Source organism: Thermobia domestica, chromosome 13 (genome assembly GCF_964235325.1).
Source record: "Thermobia domestica chromosome 13, izTheDome1.hap1.1, whole genome shotgun sequence".
Taxonomy (NCBI): Eukaryota; Metazoa; Arthropoda; class Insecta; order Zygentoma; family Lepismatidae; genus Thermobia; species Thermobia domestica.
In genome coordinates, this window is record NC_137466.1 from 135811803 (window position 1) to 135834179 (window position 22377).

Genomic DNA, 22377 nt, shown 5'->3' on the forward strand with positions numbered 1-22377 from the left:
AATATCATGTTCTATTCACATCGCAGATATTGTCTATTATGATAAACTTTGTGTTGAAATTAAAACAGTATGAAAAAAATTGATTTCATATAGTAGCAAACTGTATGTGATAGCCAAATATATAGTGTTCTTGTGTGAGATGTATACCTTTTACAAATGAAGCTGTTACATAAAGTAGTGTTTTGTATATTCGTTGCAATTTGATCATGTCCCATTCAAATTACACATATGCTCTATTATGGTGTTTTCTATTGAAATTACAATATAAAAATATCGATTGCAAATAGCAAAAAATACGGTTTCGATATTTGAAATCAGCACACCTAAATTAGGTTAAATCACCTCTTCAAGCTTTTGCCAGAGAAAAAAGTTTTGTTTCGCAGGTCGGTGAAATATCTAGAACTTATTATTATTCTAATCGATCAATTCTAATTCTAATCCATCATTGTGTCAATATTATTCCTATTTCCATATTGCGCTGGATTGTAAGGAAGGGCAATAATATGTTTCCGTTGTGTTTATTTCCGCGTAATAAACAACATTATGTCAATAGATTTGTGGAGTATTATACTCTATGATACAAAAACAAGGATATTACGGAAAAGCTATGCTAATGAGATTTTTGAAATGTGGACGTGAAGAAGAATGGAGGAAGTTGATTGGATCGAATGATAAATGAATGAGAAAGTGTCAGAAAAAGTAGGGGACAAAAAGTAATCTTAGATGCAATTGAAAAGAGAAACAGATAATGGTTGATACATTGGCTGAGAAGTAATTGTGTTATGAGGGATGTATTGTAAAGTACTGTGGCAAGATAAAGACGGAGGAGCGAAAGAGGATACAATTGACGGATAGTACTGAAACAAATAAAATTCCTATAGCAAGACGAAGAGGTTAGCTGAAGGTCATGATACATGAAAACAACAGGTACGACAAGTGACTGCCAATAATAGCGGAATAATTATGTATAACCTTTAGTGAAGATTAAAATTGAGACCTGTTACAACGTTAGTACTAAGTTCTTTATGAAGTTTTGTCGTGTGGTTTTGAACTTCTATTCTTCTGTAGTTTCAGCACTACTCTTGTGTTTAATTTAAAATACGGAAGCTTTTAACGCATTACGGTCATTCGGATTTCACCTTAAACCATAGGCCACAGCTCAGCCTCAATGTTCATAAGTTACACTAAACTTCAATAAAAAAACAAACAAACAAACAAACATAAACGAGACACTATAGTCCTAACATTCAATCACGTAAGCATATATCTCCAAATAAAAATGCCGTTCTTAGGTCTAAGCCCTTTGTGTGTTGTAACGTCAGAAAGTTACTTTTTCAAAGTGTCTGAAGCAAGAGGGCAACTTATTTGCATTACTTTTTAATTTTGTTTTTAAATTCGAAAAGAATACCAGCATTTTATGTTGTGAAGGCGATGACAAGGTAAAGTTAATACGCGACAATATAACGTCAGTGCAAGAGGACGCAAACATAATCGTGGATAGCGTGGAGCGTTTGAAGATCACTTTGGCAGTAAATGTATATAAGATGAAATATATGGGGATAGAAAAGACTAAACCAAACCCGCTTACCACTGTAAAAAGTAATCCTTATTATAAAACCAGAACGCCTCAGTCTGACAACAATACTTCCTAATAGTCTACAGGCTAATAGTCGTCGCTAGCTGCGCTGAGTCCTACCTGTTGCAGGCTATATTGCGTGCAGGCTATCTGCAGACAATCCAAAGGCTTGGGTGAATAACTAGATATAATAATGTGAATGCGTTATAGATGTGCAATAATTGAGAAAACATTTACTGTAATAGTTGAGAAAGCATTTGCTGCAATAATTAAGAAAGCATTTGCTGTAATAATTGAGAAAACATTTGTTGCAGAACGGGACGAACAAACACATGAATTTAGAATTACATACTGAAGAATTTCACAATGGTTGCAAGTCACAAAATCTTATACAGATAATAAGAGGTACAGGCCGCTAGTGTGGTGCTGTTGAGAGGTCTGAGGTCTTAGCCTGATGATGGTGAGACAAAACTCATTGTAGTTCAAGTCCCACTGAAGAGCCGTGAGCGTTTTCAAGAGTCCTGGTCATTTCTATGTTCGTGTTTTGTAGTTAATTCTCTAAGTCATATTGCCCACAAGACGAATGAGAAAACCTCTTTTATTGTCTCAGCTTGTATTTTTTTTCTCGAATTCTCATCTCGTCTTGTTTCTCAGAAAGCTTTCCTTGTCTCATTTTGTTTTGTTTTGTAAATTTATGTTCAAATTTTATGCCCTGACTTTCTTTATCTAGAAGTTATCAGAATCCTTCTGCGTCACGAGAGATTTACTAATGGTGATAAAATAATATTTAAGCCAATAATGACTCGTGCATCTCTAAACATTGATAAATGCTCTTCATTGTATTTGTACAATCACTTTATCAATTTATAGTTTTTTTAAGTATGAATCATAACATTCGTGAATGTAAGATAGTGGCACATATCATTCAATTGAAATATGCGTGAGATGGGTAGAGTTGAAGTACGGAAGCATGTGTGAAAAAGATCTTTATGTAGAGCAAGAAGAGATGGGAAAGAATATTAAGCAGAATTTGTGGCATGTGAGTAACAACAATCTTGGTTGGAACTAAGCTTAAGCGAAGAGCCAAATTATTACAAAGTTTTGGTTTTGTGGCGATGGATACGCATGACTGTGTAGGGTCCCGCTCCAGCTATTCAACACTTCTGTTGAAATTAGATAGAGGCAACGTGTCAACTCAGCCTTAGAAAGCATGTGGTAAGTTTGTTTATAATAAAGTATGCTGAATTTGTTATTAGATTAAATTATATTTAAATATCTATACTTATTAAATTATGGAAGTACATATTATACATCCTTATCATGCTGAGTTTTGAGTTCAGTTTGAGCCAAAGTAAAGAAATAAGTTTTATTTCACATTGTAAAACTACGGTGGACTTTAAACGATGATACTGGAAGCACTAGAACTGTAACTTCTGATCACAAAGAGAGATAATATGAATGATGGTATATGTTTATCAGACGCTTAAACCACATCAATAATCAGTTTCTCACTATCTCTTATGATTATTACTACATAGGAATGAATGTGAAGCAAGAACTTTACTACTTCCAGCTTTAGGAGAAGAATCAAATTTAGATGAAATATATCCTTTGATACAGAATCCATAAAAGAAACCATTTGCCGTCTCGTGTTACTGTTTTGCTCTATGGGAACCGAAATTGGTACTTAATCTCTACTATCTTAGGTTGCAATAGAGAAATAAATTCTGAAATGAAACATTGTTGAGGTACTGAATGTAATTCAAAACTTTGCATCTCGCTATCTATTGCCGTGTTTTCACTATAGAGATCAGTATTGAAACTGAAAACGGGATCTCCACCATTTCCGATTCCCAGAAAGGGAGCAAGATCGAGATGAAAGTTATTCTTCCAATTTTCAATCCATATCGAAGAGACATTTCTCCCTATCACTGGCCGTTTTTACTCCCCAAAAATCAATATTGAAACCAAAAGTAGTAGTGAATTTATACCTGTTCCTCAGTAAAGAGATACAAATGGAGATGAAACTTTTCTCCAAACGTTCAATTGAGGCAACGAAAAAATCTTAGTGATACCAATTACCGTTTTTGATCTACGACAATCAACGATGAAAGTGGAAATGGTTAATTTCTATCACTCATGGTTTGAATAGAGACTTAAAGGATCAGATTAAATATATTCTTGAGACACTGGATTGATTTCTAAATACCGCTTCTTACTATCTATTGCCGTTTTTGCTCTATGGTAATTAACGTCGAAACTAAAAATGTTTAATTTCTAAAACTTTCGGATTGAATAGAGTGAATATAAGGCTAACAGATGAGATAGAATCTTTCTTCGGGATGCTTAATTGATTCTATAAACCGTTTCTCGTTATCCCGCGCCGCCTTTCTCTGTTCCTGTCGAGAGACGCGCAAGGCAGTTCTGTAAGACTTTCGATACTTAATCCTACAATGCATAATGGGAAAGATATGGGTCAAAGTGGTAAATAATCTGTGCTTTACTACATAACGGTATGTAATTGCTAAAGCATGTTGAACCAGATTGGGAACGTTCGAACCTAGTTGTAATTTCACACTTTCCGCATAGTTGACACTATTAAGCGTACCGTTATTTCCATTGCTCATTTTTGTTTTCTCTTACAAAACTTTTTTTTTCTGAGAAAAAAAGATCATGCATTGTAGGGTTAAGTATAGCACTGGAAGTCTGAAATGAAGATGTTACTGTAGCTTATGCAACCCGCTAAGTTTCTGAGTAAGTTGGGTTGCCTGACGTAATAAAATATTAAAATCTATGCGCAGGGGAAAAAGATGCAAAGTAGCAAAGTGGAAGAGGAGGTTAAGAGAAGAACAATACGGGAAGTTGTAATTTTGGAAAAAAAAAATAAGACTTATTATTTGAGAAGACATTATTTTTTAAAGATGAAACAAAAGATATGGCATGTTAAGAGCATAATTCGTACGACGAAACAACGAAACTTAATACCGCAATGGATAATTCAGCGTCTTCTACGGGCATAGAGAAAACTCCTGTCCAAAATGCGTAAGATCTGATCGTTGATGTCATAACATATATAATCGTTGCATTTCCATGCAGTACTTTGTCGATCGGGAGATTGTGAACCTGGATAATTATCTATTTTTGCTTTACTTACAACCCCACTCATCATATCATTATTTATTTTTACGTAGTATGTGCGTAAAGGATTATATGTCATCACTGGGAAATGACAAACAACAATAAAAAGAACATGTTTAGTTGTCATTATAATTTCTACCTGTATAGTACATAATTAGTGTCTTCCAGCCAAACAAATAGTGTCAGTTATTATTAGTAAGGAATGATATACTTTTTAGAGCAACAAAAGTTGTTTTCTATTATTATTAGAATTCCAAACTATGCTATGCATAAATGTCGGAAATCTTATAAAATCGGTTTGTCCGTTCATCCGTTTGTCGACAGATATCACAACAAAAACGGTAAGATATCGAGATACCGTTTTTTGCAATCGATTCAACATCTTAAGAATAGCTTCTGTCTCATTCGTTAGCTCTCTATTCAAACCGAAACTGCTTCAAATACAGATCTCAGTAGAACAAAAGTATAATATATAAAACGACAAGCAGTTTAGGGTGACAAGACAACATTACAACCTGCAACACCCTAGCAAAACTGGAAATGGTTGAAATTAACTGCTACTTGCGACTTAAATGCCTATTTCCGAAGAGCAAGAGAGATAAGAGATATCAAGATGCAGTTCTTTTGGAATCAATTTGGCTTTCAAATAGTAGATCCTACCTCTTTGCTTAAACTATCTATTCAATCCAGAACTGGTTCAAATTAAGGATTTCTGGTTTCAACATTTATCGCCCTAGAACAGAAACAGTAAAGGATAGAGAATAGACCTAATGGCTTTTTGATATGGATTCAGTGTCCGAGGAAAAAGTTCTATGTTTGATCTTACTATTCTATTGTAACCAGTACTTATAGATACACTACTTCAAGTTTCAGTATTGAATTGTCATAGTTTGGAAGTGTACTGTAGTTCCACACTGCGAAACGAAACTTACTTGTTATTTTTTTAAAAAAAGCTATGCATAAGAGTTTACCCACAAGGATATCATTTCGGTCATTCAATGTGATCTATAGGCTAACATATGTCGCTTCTTTGCACAGTATTTTTATTGAACAGAAGGTAAAATTTCAAAGTTAATTATATATCAATAACCGAACATTAGGATTATTGTTGCGCTAGTGTCATACTGAAGAGTTTAATGATGGTACATGTCAGTACTAGTTTCACCTCAGTGTCACGGTACTTGTGCATTACCAATGTTCAGGCTTACAAAGAAATTCGTCCATTTAGTCCATTTTCTGAAAAATTCAGTTGAGTTTTTTTTATTCACATACATAATTTTATTCAGGTCAATAACTTATAGTGGTTCATATATATGTTCATCTGCCGATATTTTTCTCTTTAGATATTAATAGTATTGTACCTAGGTATAATTATTCTTTCTGTCTTGCAGACACGAAAGGATGAAATTTAAGTCCTATTTTGCAATTAATTCTACGACACACTTTTCCTTTCCTCTCGTCAGAAGGAAACACCTCATCAGTATTTACATATTAATTGTAACCTACCTTACCCAGCGTCGATGACCCAACTGTGAGGTTTGTCGTCATGACAATGTATAATGAACCACCAATTGTGTCATTACAAATCGATGTTTCACTTGGTTTCAAGTTATACTTTATTAAATGTTCAAGATTAATTAATTCTACAAAGGATATCTTGAACAGTCTAACAGTTGTAGTTCATAAGCGAAAATGAGAACCAATTTTATGCCACATAAAACCTGTAAAGAAAGAAAAGAAACTGAAGAATATAAATCAAATGTAAGACAATAGTTACTTCATTAGGTGAAAGTAACTACACGGACATACAAATAGCAAGTTCCTTAGATTCAAGGGAAATTAAAACAAGATTTCGATAAATTTTGTGGATACAATACAATAATACTTGCGGCGTGGATACTATTAAAGACGTTTTTAGCTTTTGATTTAAGAAAATCAATTATAATATTACTTTGCGCAACTTTCTTCAAAAAATCAACGATTATATCACTAGAAAACGGTGCTCACGTGTGAATACATTTCTAATTGCAATTTGTATACTAGTTTGGGGTTGCTGAATGTATTGAAACAATTTTCAAATTTATCCGTCCAAAGAGATCACGAGAAAAACGATCTGAAAATTGAAGTCTGACGTATCGCTTATGCCAATGATAAAAAGTGCTCCCGATCTCAGGTTTAAAATACTTTTATTGGATTCAGCATTCTCAATTTGATATAAAAAGTGCAATCCCATGTGTATCGAAGTGTGGACAACTTTACCATTGGAATAAGCGATACTTCAAAGACCCTAGCTTTGAGATAATTTTTTTCGTGACCCCATGGACAGATAACTTTAAAACTAGTTCCATTCGGTTCAATATCCCCAAGTTAATATTTAAAAACGCACATGGTAATTTTTTTCCGCCCGTAGGCACTTTTTACTAGTGGCGTTAGTATTGTACTAAAAATTTACCGAGTTCGTAAAACTTCGAACAAACAATGAAGAAACACTTGTTTCAAGAAATTTTTTTTACCTTGATAAGAATATGGAAAATAAACATTTAGGGGTATTAAAATATCAAACTCATGATTACCTTCCTTTTTAACTTATCCTATATGTATGTGTGTTCAACTGACTCCCAATGAGACTAATCTAATCAAACGTTATCTAACAGTCCCTTTTTTTACATATGAGAAGAGAATCCCACCAACGGCAGCATCTGACGGACTTAGATATGAATTTTCTGCGTGGCTTTTAATAATTTTGTTACAAAAGACTCCACACCATAATTACACAGCAACATATTAATTTGGGGCAAGAAATTTACTTGTGATAGCAAAATATTTACCATGATGGTGAATATACTTATTACTTACGAGTATTCAAATCTGCACAACTTTTAAGGATAGTGTATATCATCCTTACTTTAGGCTCAAAACTGCAATTTCGAGTTTCTTCCCACGATAGAATGTAATACAATTTCTAAAGGTTTCATTACAAAACATAATTAATTTGCATACTGATTAATGTTAACAAGAAATAGATGTATGAGAATCTAAGGCAAATTACTATTTTCTTTATGTATTTGTTCTATTTTGCAGTCAATTACGTCTCGTAATCACTGTTCTTCATTATATACAAGAACAAAATGTGTAGTTATCGATTTCCTAGTTCGTTATCCAGCATGGCTTATCTTCTTTTAATGACCCAAAAGCCCAGAAAGTTATATTGGCAAGATTCATTAAAGTCAGGATAATGGTCAATACTGTACAAGAGACGGGGAGTGAAGACTCCTTAGATTTACCTTTAGCCTTCGGACATAATGACCTTCAGGCATCTTGTTATAAGACTTCTCCTCGTAATTTCAACCACAGCCTTTGCTATACTGTTGTTTATCCAAGAACTTCAGTAGTCTAGTACTCATATATTTTTTTATTGATGTGTCTAGTTCGTAACTACAAACTTTAGCTACTTTTTAGTCCATTAGGTCTTGAATAAATTCTTTTTTTTCTTAACATAGTTTAACGTTTTCAAAGGTTAATTAGAATCTGAGTTTCAGTTTCAAGTTTCCTCTTCTAGTCATCAATATTTACTGTTAATAGGAGTTCTGGAACATAAAATAGCAATGTCTTGAAATTTGGATACACTAACCCATCATTAACTTACTTCTTTTTGTTTCTCACGAGGCTGAAATTAGTCTCTCTTCCACACCTATAAAGACCTTATAACTAAGCTATAATATTTGCATACGAGCATAAATAACTAGTAACTATTTAATTAATATTGGTCGCAACATTTGGGAGTTCAAAGTGATTAGATGACTTTCGAATAGTTCTCTTTTAAAATGAAAAGAAAAAAGTATCGTCACCTCTTTTGTAATTGTTTTTCTTTCTTTGATTTTTCAAAAGCGAAAAATCAGTTACAAAGACAGTATTTATATTGTACATGGTTTACAAATGAACTTATTCGATCTTGAAGAAACTAGCATGGAGACATACTCTGATTTGCTTAGTATACATTGAAATATTGTCACTAATTGCTGTTTAGATAAGAATTAGAAAGGGAACTGAATGGAAAAAATTTCAAGTAAAACGTTTAAGTGTTAAACATGCAACAAATATATTGTGTACCTCGAATAAAGATTCGCTAAAAATCAATGGCAGATGATTTTTCAGCAACAGATAACTTCATTACTAGTTTCAAATTGCATCTGATCTTTCGTGAACTTTTAGCAATGCTAATCTTTTGTATTTATGAAAGTAAAGCGCATTACTGGTCTCTTTCTACTTTTCACTCTGTACAGAAATTTTAATAGGTATGATTTTTGATATGCCGGTAAAGTTGAACACACATACTGACAAAAAAAAGTATGTGGTGTACATAAACACGCAGTTAACTTGCGTAAATCCTGTAGATTTTGTACTTAACGTACACCCCTATGTAACATCCTATAGAAAACGTATAACTGAAAAAGTTATATAATAAAAAAATAAACGTTATATATTATAAACTGTTTTATAGTACTTTCCGTATAAGTGTTCCATCTATACGTACTTTCCGTGTGAAAGAAAGCACTGCATGTAGGAGGTAAGGATTTCACATACAGATGGACGTATATAACATATAGCTGACGTATCTAATATACGGAAGACTGTTAAATGTCAGATATCTGCAGCGGTATGATCTAATATCTAAGCGGGAAAGGGGCAGTACATATTAGCATATGGATAACGTATGCTCCGTACATATTTCCATAGTAAACATAAGGATTCTGTATATTTGTGCAATATACCGCTGCCAAATAACGGATATTTCTCAGTGCAATATTATAAATTTTGTAGGGAGTTGCATCCTCTCTCCCGCTTTCACAATTCGCTGCATATTCATTGAAATTGTTCTTCCTTTCTTTAACTGCACGATTAGCTGATTCGAGTTGATTTTCAGTTTAATGTCCATTTCAGCAGCGACACCATTTGAGACGTGGCCCTACAGCTTAACGTGGAATTCACACCACGTAAGCTCCAGCTAGGAAGACACGTAGGCTAACAGCTTAGCTACAAGAGAAGTTACTATACAATTAGTGTACCTAGGTAAAATGCTTAACAGAATCTTTCTTGATACATTGTAGCGGGCCAGTTGTAAAAAATGTCCACGCTTGGATCCATTTCTAATTGCGTTTTTTAAAACAAATATTAATTTGAATTTGCTGATTCCAAGAGGACTATTTTTGAACATATTTATCCATGAAGTCACGAGAAAGATGACCTCAAGTTAAGATATAAATAAGTATAAATGTCCCAACTTTAAATTTTATTTTTCTCGTGACGGGATAGAGAAATATGTTTCAAAATGGTTGTATCGGCTTCAGCATCCCAAAAGTTAGTATGAAAAACGGAACTGAGAAGTTCACTTTCAAAAGAGACATTTCTATGGAAGTTTTGTTTCTCTATCGAAATTGACCTTTAACAGTTTTTTCAATCTTTGGGATGAAATGCTTTACAATTTCTAATGCTACAGTAGGAATGAATGAACGAGGTGAATATACACTTTACATTTCTACCAGAAAACCTTTCCGTTTGCATAAATCCTATCGCGTAATCCGACAGAGATATCCCCATAGATTCAGAAATCATTAAGACCAATTTAGAAAAGAAAATGGATATAGAAACGCGCTCATTTGAAAATGATTTCCTCAATTAGAAATTTATTTGCGCGTGGGCAGGTTTTACCAAAGGCATGAGGTTAGTATTTTCCATGGATTCTGGTTCCTCAAAAGTCAGCGTAGTAATTATTATTTTTTTTAAAAAAATACATACTATTCAACGTCTACATAAACATAAAATGTAGATAAGCTTTTGGAGTACAATCAAATTGCTCATTGACAGCCTTTATTTTTATTATTATTTTTTTTATTTACTATATGGTAGGACGTCATGTATATTTGAATATGTGCGTGCATCCATGGTGCATAGTGTTAGTGCCTATCTCCGCGCAGATGATGGGCATGTTTAATATTTCTCTAATAGCGCTGTGCCCAGTATGAGACAATGGTCTTATCTCCTCACGAGAATCGTGAGTCATTCCTCATTTTGCATTAATTAAATGTTGCTCTTAGTACTCATTGTAATCATTCTAACTGATAGCTTTAACTACACCTACGAAACACTCATGACAGTTTCTAAGTGCTTCTCAAGCTCACTGACGACTTGTCCAACTCTACTTCAATACCCTGTAGCGCATGCCATGTTTTGTGGTTTATCCCGTACATTTCCGAAACAGTGAAGCATCACTTACACACTCAAATGCATTAATGTATATTTTTTTTTGCCGCGTCTCCTTAGAGGAATCATCTACTGAAATTTGGACATACTTTTGCTCTATATTGCAATCGTTTAATTGTTTTTGATTCCTTACAGAGCTCATATATATCTGACCTATATGTTTTATTCATACTAAAAATGTATTAGTATTCTTTTCAGTTTTTAAGCTAATACAAACTTCGGATATTTACGCTCAGGAACAGATTATGCCATACCAGATATCCTTTTTATTAGGAGATAATATGTGATCAGTGCTTCAGTTCTCATCACCGTTATTTCCGGTTGTTTAGATCCGCGTGTACGTTTCTACCTCTTAAGTTTCTATACTGGTGGAACAATACTTCACAATTCAAACACACGTACCTCTTCAATTACCTTGTAATGGAATTCATCGAAGATTCTGTGCAAACATGGGGGCCTTCGTTTTCAAAGTGAATCATAGAGGCAGTATATAACATTACATGATCTACAAAAGTCAGTCGATCTTAATCAAAGTTGGAACAAATTTAGACCTTAACTTACTTAGTAAACATATGGAATATTTTCCTGTGCAAACCTTTTGTTTCCAAGACATTATCCATCACGTTTGAGGATTTGACTTAATCAAGTTTTCTAAAACAAATAATTACTAATTGTTTTAATTTCACCCATTTAGAATAAGAATTAAGGGGAAAACATATGGGGAGAAATCATGTTACATTTTAAGTTGAAGTTAAACGTTAAGTCTGCTAAAATCAATGAAAGTCGATCTTTTTGGCAATTGAGAAACTGATTACTAGCTTCGCGCTTGACTCGATAAAATTAATGCTAATTTTTAAAGCAAATTCTGTCATTAGCAGAGTGAAAAGAACAAATACTTTTACAATACAATGCGTTTATCATTATTAATTTCTATTTTTTAGGTTCTGCAACGAAAAAGTGTCTTGATGGTGTTTGGTTTAAAGTCGACGGTGGCGAATGGACCAATTACACAGCTTGTAGTGCTGTCGACTTGATTAAACAAAGAGTCTATATAAGCGTTGCAGCTTACAGTGTTACATTGACTTCCTTAGTTCCTGCCTTGATCATATTCTACAGCTATAGGTAAGTTTAAGTATTGTATTCATAGCGTTGCACGACGAAATCTTAAAAACAATAGCTGTTTAATGTTATATATATATATATATATATATATATACGGTGTGATGTTAATAATTGTTGTATATTTTCCTAGATAGGTACGTATAGAAATATAACTGCTGTATATAGGGCTTTCGAATATCTTACACAACACGTGCTTGTGTGACACCTGGCTCTTTTCTAGCTATAGTCGAATGCGTGTTAGAATGTTGAGTGCTATATGTTCTATTAACAGTAGTCTAACGACTTATGTTTCAACTTCTTTTCGCTGCAGAAACAAAAAAAAAAAAAAAACTTCAGTCTGTATTTAACATACGTATAGTCTATATGACACTCAGAACAGAATTTAACTCCTCTGTTCGAACAAATTTACTGGGCTTGTGCAAGGGAGCGTAGTGTGTCATTTTAAGATGAAAACATATTTTTAGCAATAAAGTACTTTTTCTTTTAAAAACGTTAGTACATACGCAATATATTATATTTTCTTTTAAAATATCTTTATGGCCTTTAAGCTAAAGGACTTAGAGGATTAATGGAAGTGAAAGGAGGAATTTGTGAAATGACAATATGAGATGAAACAGGACAATCCTGAGAGAGCATACGGATATGATATTACCCATTATAAATTAACAATCCCTGTGATGGCATCAGGGATCACATCAGGAATCCATCTCAGATAAACATTCTACCACCAACTCACCGTGCTGATTCATTAGATGTTCAACTCTGTATTATGATCAAATATAGCAAAAATATTACACCGTGTTATAGGAGTGATCCCAATCAAAACAAACCCCATAATCAGAACCGAAATGCAACATAAAATCGACGCATCTACAGAAAACAAATACAATTTTAGAATCAATAATAAACCATTCTACGACTAATCTTTTTTAGGGGCATCTCCAGTAACTACGCATCTACTTAAGACACAATGTGGTTTGGGGCACTCCCAACGTTTGAGGAATCCCGACACTTGTAAGCTTGCAACACTGTAGCTGTCTTGAGCCTCGTGGTAGACAAGTGAATTCAGTAGCGTTGTGAACGCTGGGGTGTGTAATGTGTTTTGTCAGCATCTCGTCGTTTTTGTAGTTATTGTTGATCTTCTACGACTGTTTAAATCAAGTAAGGTGTATGAACATTTGTTTCTTACAAAGAGTCATGTAAAATCAGGTTTCACGTAGCGGAAAGAAGAAGAAAAGAATATTCTACGTTACTTGGACATCATGTGTCCAAACAATAGTGACCTACTTTCCTCCTTGCAGTGTTTCCATATTACATTATAGTTCACTAACTGTAGCCATGTCGTTTCGGGGTATTCCCGACATGAAATTTGGGGCAGTTCCGACATTTCATCAGTTTTGATCTCTTGCATTGTGATTTATTGTAGTACTGATGTGCATGGTTTTGAGAAGGTAAAAATTGAACTGAGGAATGTTTTACATGTCTCATGATGAACCAGAGGCCAGTCATCTGTCCAATAATTCCTGAAGCAACGTTAGAAGCATTCAGGCCGGTAGCCAGCCCAAAAATGTAGGAGGGGCCCGGTAGAAGTTAGGGGGGACCGATCCAACCATATTATATTTCATCACCATATTATAGTTCATTTGCAAGCCTATCATGAAAATTTTAGGGGGGGCCGGCCCCCCTAGACCCCCTTGGATACGGGCCTGGAAGCATTACGGCTCAAGAGCTTTCACCGACACCACAAAAGCTTGCCCCGAAAATTGTGAGAAACAAGTTACAGGTTCTTTCTGGCGGGCGGTTGATGACTTCTCCCGAGTATATTCTTGAGATGAAAAAGAAAAGTCAGGAAACTACGACTTCTCGAAAGATGCCAGCAAACTACAAACAAAAATCAAAAAGAATAAAAGAAAAGTGTTGAAGATAATTAAGCTTGAAAAATGAACAATCTTCAAAGGAAAGTAAATTCCAAAACGTGGAAAGACCATCTGAAGACCATTGTAGAGTTTGTAATGAGTGGTACCACAGTAGCGTTGACGGGGGTGATCGGGTGGAATCCACAAACTGTAAAACTTTGTTCCATGAGAAGTGCATTGAAGAAGGAAACAATCCGTTCTTCTTGTGTCTAAAGTGCACTGTAAATCAGTGATATATTAATATCAGTGACACATCAGATTATCACAGATTATTTTAACACATAGAAGCTAATATATAGTTAAAAATGTCCATATTTTGAGTGGTGTCCCAATTCCGGGTAGTTGGTTGTTTCAATTGGATTGTGCAGCATTCTGCATGTTATTGCTAATGTGGAGAGCAGAAGGCGTAAAATGGCCGATAGGCATCTTCTGCTATGCACAATAGAAGTAACACATTCAGAATGCAGCATAATTCAAGTGAAACAACGGACTACCCGGAATTAAGACACCACCCGAAATATGGGCACTTTCTCCTAATCATCTTTAACACAAGTGTATGCTTTCCTTCAACTTTAAAATGTCAAGCTTGAAATATAGTTCCAACCTGTCTCATCCAGGAAGTGAGCAACTGAATGATGACTCTTTGTTCACTAGCATAAATATACATTTTCTGCATTGTTTGTTACTTGCATTATTTAGAACATTTATAAAAATTACTTATGATGACAGTATTTAAATGTTCCGCTTACATGATACTTACGTATAGAGGTGTGCTATTTTGTTTTATACCTTTTAAATATAATTTACGAGAAGTGTCGGAAGTGCCCCTACCAAGTGTCGGAATTCCCCGACTATGTTTTACACGTACACGTAGCTTTTGCGGTTAATTAAAGAAACCACAATTTCTTCCGAAGTACACAAAGGGTGTAGCTATGGGGGCGAATATCTGAAGTGCCATTGTGCATGAGATCATTTTCGTACGTGTAAATTGAAGAGTTCTGAGAACACATATGTGCTTAGGGTGTCGGGAGTGCTCCAAGCACTTACCTTATTGTATTATAATGTAGGCTAAATAATATAAAATAATTTTTGGTAATAAAAATAGTGTTCCTCCATTGTCCTCCACCCAAGAAATTAAAACTGGCGTCGTCACTGCTCTTACTGCTTCATATTAATGTAGGTAATAGAGACATAATTAATTATAATGTTAGTGATATGTGGTGTTCATTGGGCAAAATACTTCAAACAATAAAGATTCATCTTGGACTGGAAAAATGGTTATCCTTCGGGCCATGAAGCAAACACCTGAGAGATATACAACCCCTGTGTACAAATATGTGGTGTTGGAATGTATAACCCATAGGATATGTTTTACTTTTTCAATTCCAACACTTCTAGTGTACTTCTAAAAAAATGTGATAAAGAAATAAGGACCATGCTTTATAAATATTCAATTAGAACGGGACGATCTACGCAAAATTTGGAATCGACCAGTGAAAACGGCACGTTTCCTGCACTTGTGGTTTTCGAGATCTCATTCTCGAAAGGATAGGAGACAAACATATAAACTTTTCTTTGGAGACAAACATATAAACCTAGCATTTTAAAATATAGATAACATATTAGCCGAGCTCAAATTTTATGTATAAATAGAATACATATATCTTATTATTCTGCTAAGTGCTCATGTGGACTAATTGAATTAGTGTTTTAACGAAGAGGCTACTAATAAGTCTCCTTGTTTCCTGGAATTAATTGTTAATTAATTATACATAACTTGCTAGAATAATGTTTAGCTACGAGATTAGTTCACAACACGCAAACTTCCTTTTCGTGGTAAAGTTCAAATGATTAATTCCTCACTACTAACTTGGGAGTAAAACTTTTCCAAGAATCAACTCTTAAATGAAATGTAAAATGTATGCTTGCATCAATTCTGCTTTAATTATATAAGAAACTTTGCAAGACAACATTACACTCACTCCTCTCTATGAAGGTATAAATGTATTCCCTACGTGCATTCTACATGTAGAATACAATTAAATGCATTTACCATTTAATTAAATGAATCCGTTCTGTTGCTTTTAAATCAATTGTCTGCCTACAAGAACTAATAATTAACTTTTCTTTTCTTAAAAAAAAAAAAAGAAATGAGACTTCAAAATGGAGTAGTACATAGCGCTCTGAACTATCAGTGTAGTTATAGAACCAAACTTGCAAAAACCATCTGTTATACAAAGAACGTGTATCCTCTCAAGAAGTAAATTCCCTCTAATGAAGAGAAGTGAACTTCCTGTTTACTTTTTAGCAAAATGGCCACGAAACTTGACAGAAACAATAGCAGCGCAACACAAATCCATAATATTTGAGAAAAACACCCTTCAAAACTGTTTCTCTACAGTTTTACAAGCTAATGGAAGGCCATTTTGTTCACGTTACTTTTGAGCTTCTATGATTCAATAGCCAGAAGAAATACGAGGGACGTTCCGAAAGTAAATTTCGTCATTTTTTTCACACGGAAACTTTATTCCCAAATACAATATACCATGGTATCATGAACTATACGCCTTGCATTCTCTTTTGTTATATATATAGCCACCACCGACATTTTGAGACATTTGTTGTAGCGTGTAATCAGTTTGAAAAAAAAAAGACACTCTGGTAAAACTAGGTGCAAGGAATTGTCACAGAGCCTGCTCCACCTAGTATTGTTTTGGAAGTGATGTCCCGAGAGTACCGCTTTCAATGCAGGAAACAGGTGAAAGTCTGATGGGGCAAGATCTGGGCTGCAGGCAAAGTGATCCAATCTCTCCCATCCGAAGCGACGAATCTGATCTTGTGTAAGCATTTCTATGTGTGGTTTTGCGTTGTCGTTCAAGAGCACAACACCTTGGTTTCTTTCGTCGAATGGTAGATTTAAGTTTGTTGAGGGTGTCACAGTATCACGGAGGAAATCAAAGAGAATTACATCTTTCGCGTTCTATAATACTGTGGCCATAACCTTTCCTGCGGAGGGTGACAGTTTGAATTTTTTCCTCTCTGATGAACTGGGATGCTTTCACGTCATTGAGGAGGCCTTAGTTTCTAGAAAGTAGTGCACCCATGTCTCACCGACTGTGGTGATTCTGAACAGAACTCATTTCCCTCGCATGTACTGCATCAAGTGATCGAGGCTGGTTCCCATTCTTGCACTTTTGTGATCCTGGTTTCTCGGCACCCGTTTTGCAGACAATTTTGGATAACACAACATATCATGGAGCATATAATGGACCGGAGTATGACCAATAGGCACTATGGACGCCACATCTGGCACCGTTATGCGCCTGACCGCTAACACCATGCCCTGTACCCTAGCAATGCTGTTTCATTCGTGGATATGGAGGGACGCCAACTTCGACCTTCATCCTCAACACTCAGACTTCCTTCACTGAATATGCAACACCAGCGACCAACTATTTGACGAAACATGACGTCTTCAGTATACACAGTCTGTAGGCTTACATGAATGAAGAATGCACTAGTCCCACATGCCTACTCATACCCGATAACAGTACGCACTTCCATTGGCGACCCCATTGTGAGCATACATCTGTCTGCCATTGTGATTGTACTAGAATAACCTCGGGCACACAGGTCTGCTACTACTTTTTCTTCTTCGGCGCTCTGCGCATGCGTTATTCTACATCTGCTGACGCTCCTTCAGTCGTTGAACAAACAACGAGTTTTGACGATTGTTTGTTTCACCTGGTGTACCATGTTCTCGTTCAAAAAACAAATGACAAACTTACTTTCGAACGTTTCTCGTATTAGGAAATTTTGCATTTAATTTGGAAGTTACATGGCTCCGGGCGCAGTAACAATACTAGACGGCACAAAGAGCGAGGAACAAGGGACAGGTGTCTCCCAACCTAGTTGGCATCTTAGCTTTTCCGCCCTGCCTGACTGTCTCCCAGACTTCTTGTATTGTAAGGTAGGTCAAGTAACATAAAACTTTAATTTTCGGTGTACAAAACACAACTGCCTCTCTCCTGTGCTTTTCCTCCTCAAGTAGCGCTGTCGCAATTTGGATGAGCTAATTTGCTGTTACGAAACCAACAACACCATGTTCCAATCTGCCATATAGTTTACGAACTCTTTTCTATCCATAAGGATCCTGATTTGTTGTACATCCTGCAGTATAATAGCTTTCATATCTACGTTTACTTCTCGAAATCAACTTGACATGCTTATTTTTGTAACAGCAATAATAATATCACAAATACATAATAATACAATTAATTATATAGTAATAATACGAGGCGTGTCCGGAAAGTAAGTACCGTTTTGAAAACAAAAGTACTAAAACAGATTGGTTTTAAGACAAATTTATTTTTGCATGAAAAACCACATCTTAAACTATTTTTCGATATAGTTTCCAACAATATTCAATGTTGTCAAAGCAGGTGACCAACTTGTCCAAACCTCCCTCAACGCAACATCCCGCCAGTGTCGGGCAAGTACTCATCGTTTCGTCTGAACGCCACCGCAGCGCTAGTGTCGGCACTCTGCGTATGTCCGGTAGTTTCACAGTCGGTTTAGTGGTGGTTGTGTTTGAACATTGGTGGAAACTACGTCAAAAAATAGTTTAAGGTATGCCCTTTCATGTAAAAAATAAATTTGGCTTGAACAACATTGAATTAGTACTTTTTTCTTCAAAACGGTACTTACCTTCCAGAAACGTCTCGCATTATACTATACTAATCATAGAGCCGGTTGTTAAATGATTTGAATGACACTGCTGCCTCTAAGAAAAGAATCGACATCCATTGTCCCTTGACCCTATAACAGGGCGCAAATTTTCAGTCAGACGCAGTCGCCAATCCAAAAATTATGGTCGCCAGCAATATCTTTTACGTACAAATTATGAGAGCCCCCCTCCCCATGGCCTTTTGTTTCACAAAGAAAGAGGTTACATCAGGGATTAAAATGACCAAACCAGACAATTAGATTCAGATTCAGGATAACCAATTTTGAATTGGACAATTCATATAAATGCTAAACACATCTTACCTTAAGACTTCACATTTGTATAACGATCTCTCTCTCTCTCTCTTTCTTTCTCTCTCTCTCTCTCTCTGAACTGAAGTGCCAGTTGTCTATTGCAGTTTTCGGATCAAAGTCCTTAAGTGAATGGCCATTGATGAAAATTGTCAGCAAATCATCCAGTGTATCAGTCTTCAGTGGATTTCTGTAGGCAGTCTTAACACGTGTTGAGACGCCTCAAGCCTCTCTCACATGAAGCAGTGCTCACAGGTAGAACTGCACAAAATGTGATAATTGGAAGCAAATTTGGGAATCTCGTAATGAAGTTTTCGATTGAGGGTTGGAAAGGAGGGACGAATTACAACTTTGTGAAGACTTCACTTTCAATGTCCATTGTGAATACTTCACATTCCGTGCTTTCTCTCACTTAGTGACAATTATTTTCGTGCGAAACAGAAACTGCTTAGCCCTGTGAGTTTAGGAGAAACCATTCCTACTGAACACTGGTAGTCAGATCTAAATTTTTAATCGCCAGTGGTGACTTGGCGACCGGAAATTTTGTGCCCTGCCCTATAGCATATTAATCCTTCGTACCCTTGATCCTGTTTAACTAACACAAAACTTCTTACTATAGTCTATAATTATACGAAATTTCGTTTTCCTCGGGCTACCATTTCTCTGCAATACTAAAATTAAATTACACGTGAACTTCAGTTGTTAGTCTGAAGCAAGTTTCTTCATTTCAGTTACTGTTCACAATATACTCTCAAGCAAATTACATATTTCGCACAGAAGGTGAAGTTCAGTAGAAATTTAAAAAGGTTCTAAATAATGATGTAAAAAAATCTAAATTTAATTTACAATTCACTATGACATATTAGGAGAAAATTTTTAAAGAAAAAGAATTCGTAATAACATTAAAATCTCTAACACTACTGCAGTGGCTGATCTAAAAGACACCTGGCGGCCGCCCGCTCGAAGGGAAAATATAACTCTTTTTCTATTATTTCAAGGAGATGAGATAAAAGTATTTTTCTGTCAATAATCTGCTGCCAATATATTATTGGTTCGAACCTACCATCTTTTGGTGCAAAAATGAAGAGACATAATCTTGCTGAGGTTGAAAATCGAACTTATTGAGTAAAATATAAAATAGAGAATTTGAGTCAGCTTTTGTGATGATACGCTCCGGCACCTCTTGCACCAAAATAAATATAAACCTTTCCAGACATATTTAAAAATTAAAGGCAACTTCAAACTGAATTATACAGAGATTATTAACAAGCTGTATAGCGATAGTGACAATATGAAAAGCAATGCAATTTTTCTCCAGTTACCTCCTTTCAAAATTCCTGGTGCTGCTCCTGTTTAGCAGGAACACGTAGCTGAAAAACTCCCTGCATGCAGCTGACCAGGTATTCTTCCAAAAAAAAATGTCCAGGAGAGGAAGTCAAAGTGAGAAGGGCTGCAATGTGGAACTGTTTATTAAAAAACATAACTACACTGCATGCAAATGGCATGTAATCGCAGTTTAATTTACCTTTGCTCCAGAGAGGGGAAGGGGATATTTGGTCAACTGTGGAAGACCTCCAGGTTCGAAATACTGAATCTTATGTCAATACGTCAACACTATCTTGGACGCTGCTATCAACATTGTAAAGCAGAAACAAAAGCAGTGAAATATGTCTTTGATTCCAACAATATTATTTATGTACGGTGCTTACACATATTGCCGGTAGTTGCTCGTATTTTCCTACGTATAAGACGAAACCCTCTTCTAGAAACAATTTTCGGAGCAATTTACAACGGCTTATACGTAGGCTAATACGGTACTCGTGTGAAAGATGCATTTCATTAAAGACTATTAAAAATAACTGTATGTCATAATAGCATATGGTGCAATATATATAACGCTAAAAATTCTGAGACGAAATTATTAAAAGTAATTGCATGTCATAACAGTATATGGCATAATATATACCGCATAATATATTGTGTGGCGTAAAAGTGATTCATTTTTAAAAAATATGTTTTCACTTAATTAAATACCTCTTTCACGTAAAAGAGTAATTACATTTTTTAATCTATATTATAAAATTGAAAGTGACTATGTTTGTGACACTTAATCTCTTGAACCGACCGATTAACCTTGATCAAATTTTTGACGTAGATGCGGTTCTGGCCTGGGAGGTTTTTCGCTATGACGGTAGAACTCAGGGAAGGTAGAGGAGCTGGAGTTATAAAAATAAATAAAACAATAACTCTTGAACCAGAAGACCAATTTCGATCAAATTTTCAACATAGATGAGCTTCGTGTCTGGGGTGTCTTTTATTATTTCACATTGACGGAACAACATAGGGGAGGGGGAGGAGAGGGAGATATACAAAAATCAATATATATAAATATAAAAGTGACTATGTTCGTGAGTTAATAACTCTTAATCCACCCGATCGATCTCAATCAAATTTGCAACATAGATAAGGTTCGAACCTGGGAAGTTTTTTGTCGTTTCAGTTTGACGGTAGATTTTAGGGGAGGGAAGGGGAGGAGGGGAAATATATGAAAATGAATAAAACATAATAACTCTTGAACAACCCGACCGATCTCGATCAATCTTTCAACATAGATAAGGTTCGGACTTTGGATGTTTCCGTCATTTCACTTTCACGGTGGAACGTAGGGGAGGGGAAAGGGGACTATATATGTAAAACAAAATGAAAATAAAAGTGACTGTCTTTGTGACCTCATCACGCTTAAACCACAAAACCGATCTTAATCAAATTTTCAACATAGATGAAGTTCGGACTTGGGGTGTTTTTTTTTATCATATCACTTTTACGGTAGAACTTATGTGAAGGGGAGGAGACAGATCTATAAAAATAAATAAAACTTAATAAATCTTGAACCAAACCTGAGATGTTTCTGTCATATCACTTTGAAGGTGTAACTTAAAGGTGGGGGAGGAGAGAGACATTTAAAAATGATCGAAAATAACTGATATTAGTGTCGAATTCATAGTTTTCGGGGTCACTGAGATAAACAGTGACACTTCTGATGCCGTGCCCGCAACATAGGGAGGGGAGGGGGTTATATAAAAATCAACGAAATTGACCGACATCAAAGAGCGCTTTAGTAATAGTAAAAAGTGACTGACTAACGGGTCATATTATTATTTTTTCTTAATTTAACCCACCGAAGCGGGTAATTGATGCCAGTAAATATTTAAAATCAAGTAGCTTATTAAAGAACTCGAATATTGATTATTTTCACTGTTGAGTACAAGGATGTTATAAGTAGAGGATCTGCCCATATGTATCTTCATCCTATTAAATCGATAAAGC

The 22377-nt window shown here is 35.3% G+C and overlaps 1 protein-coding gene across 2 annotated transcripts in view; it reads left to right on the forward strand.

Moving 5' to 3' along the window:
- The window catches only part of LOC145668536 (calcitonin gene-related peptide type 1 receptor-like), a 1245332-nt gene that overhangs the window by 1112314 nt on the left and 110641 nt on the right, over positions 1 to 22377 (forward strand). For both annotated transcript variants that reach the window (XR_014128034.1, XM_081736520.1), the window contains exon 8: positions 11917 to 12097. Coding sequence is in view for 1 of the 2 variants with exons in the window: in XM_081736520.1 (XP_081592646.1) it covers positions 11917 to 12097 (181 nt within the window). In the remaining variant the exon portion in view is untranslated. The remainder of the gene's footprint in view (positions 1 to 11916; positions 12098 to 22377) is intronic.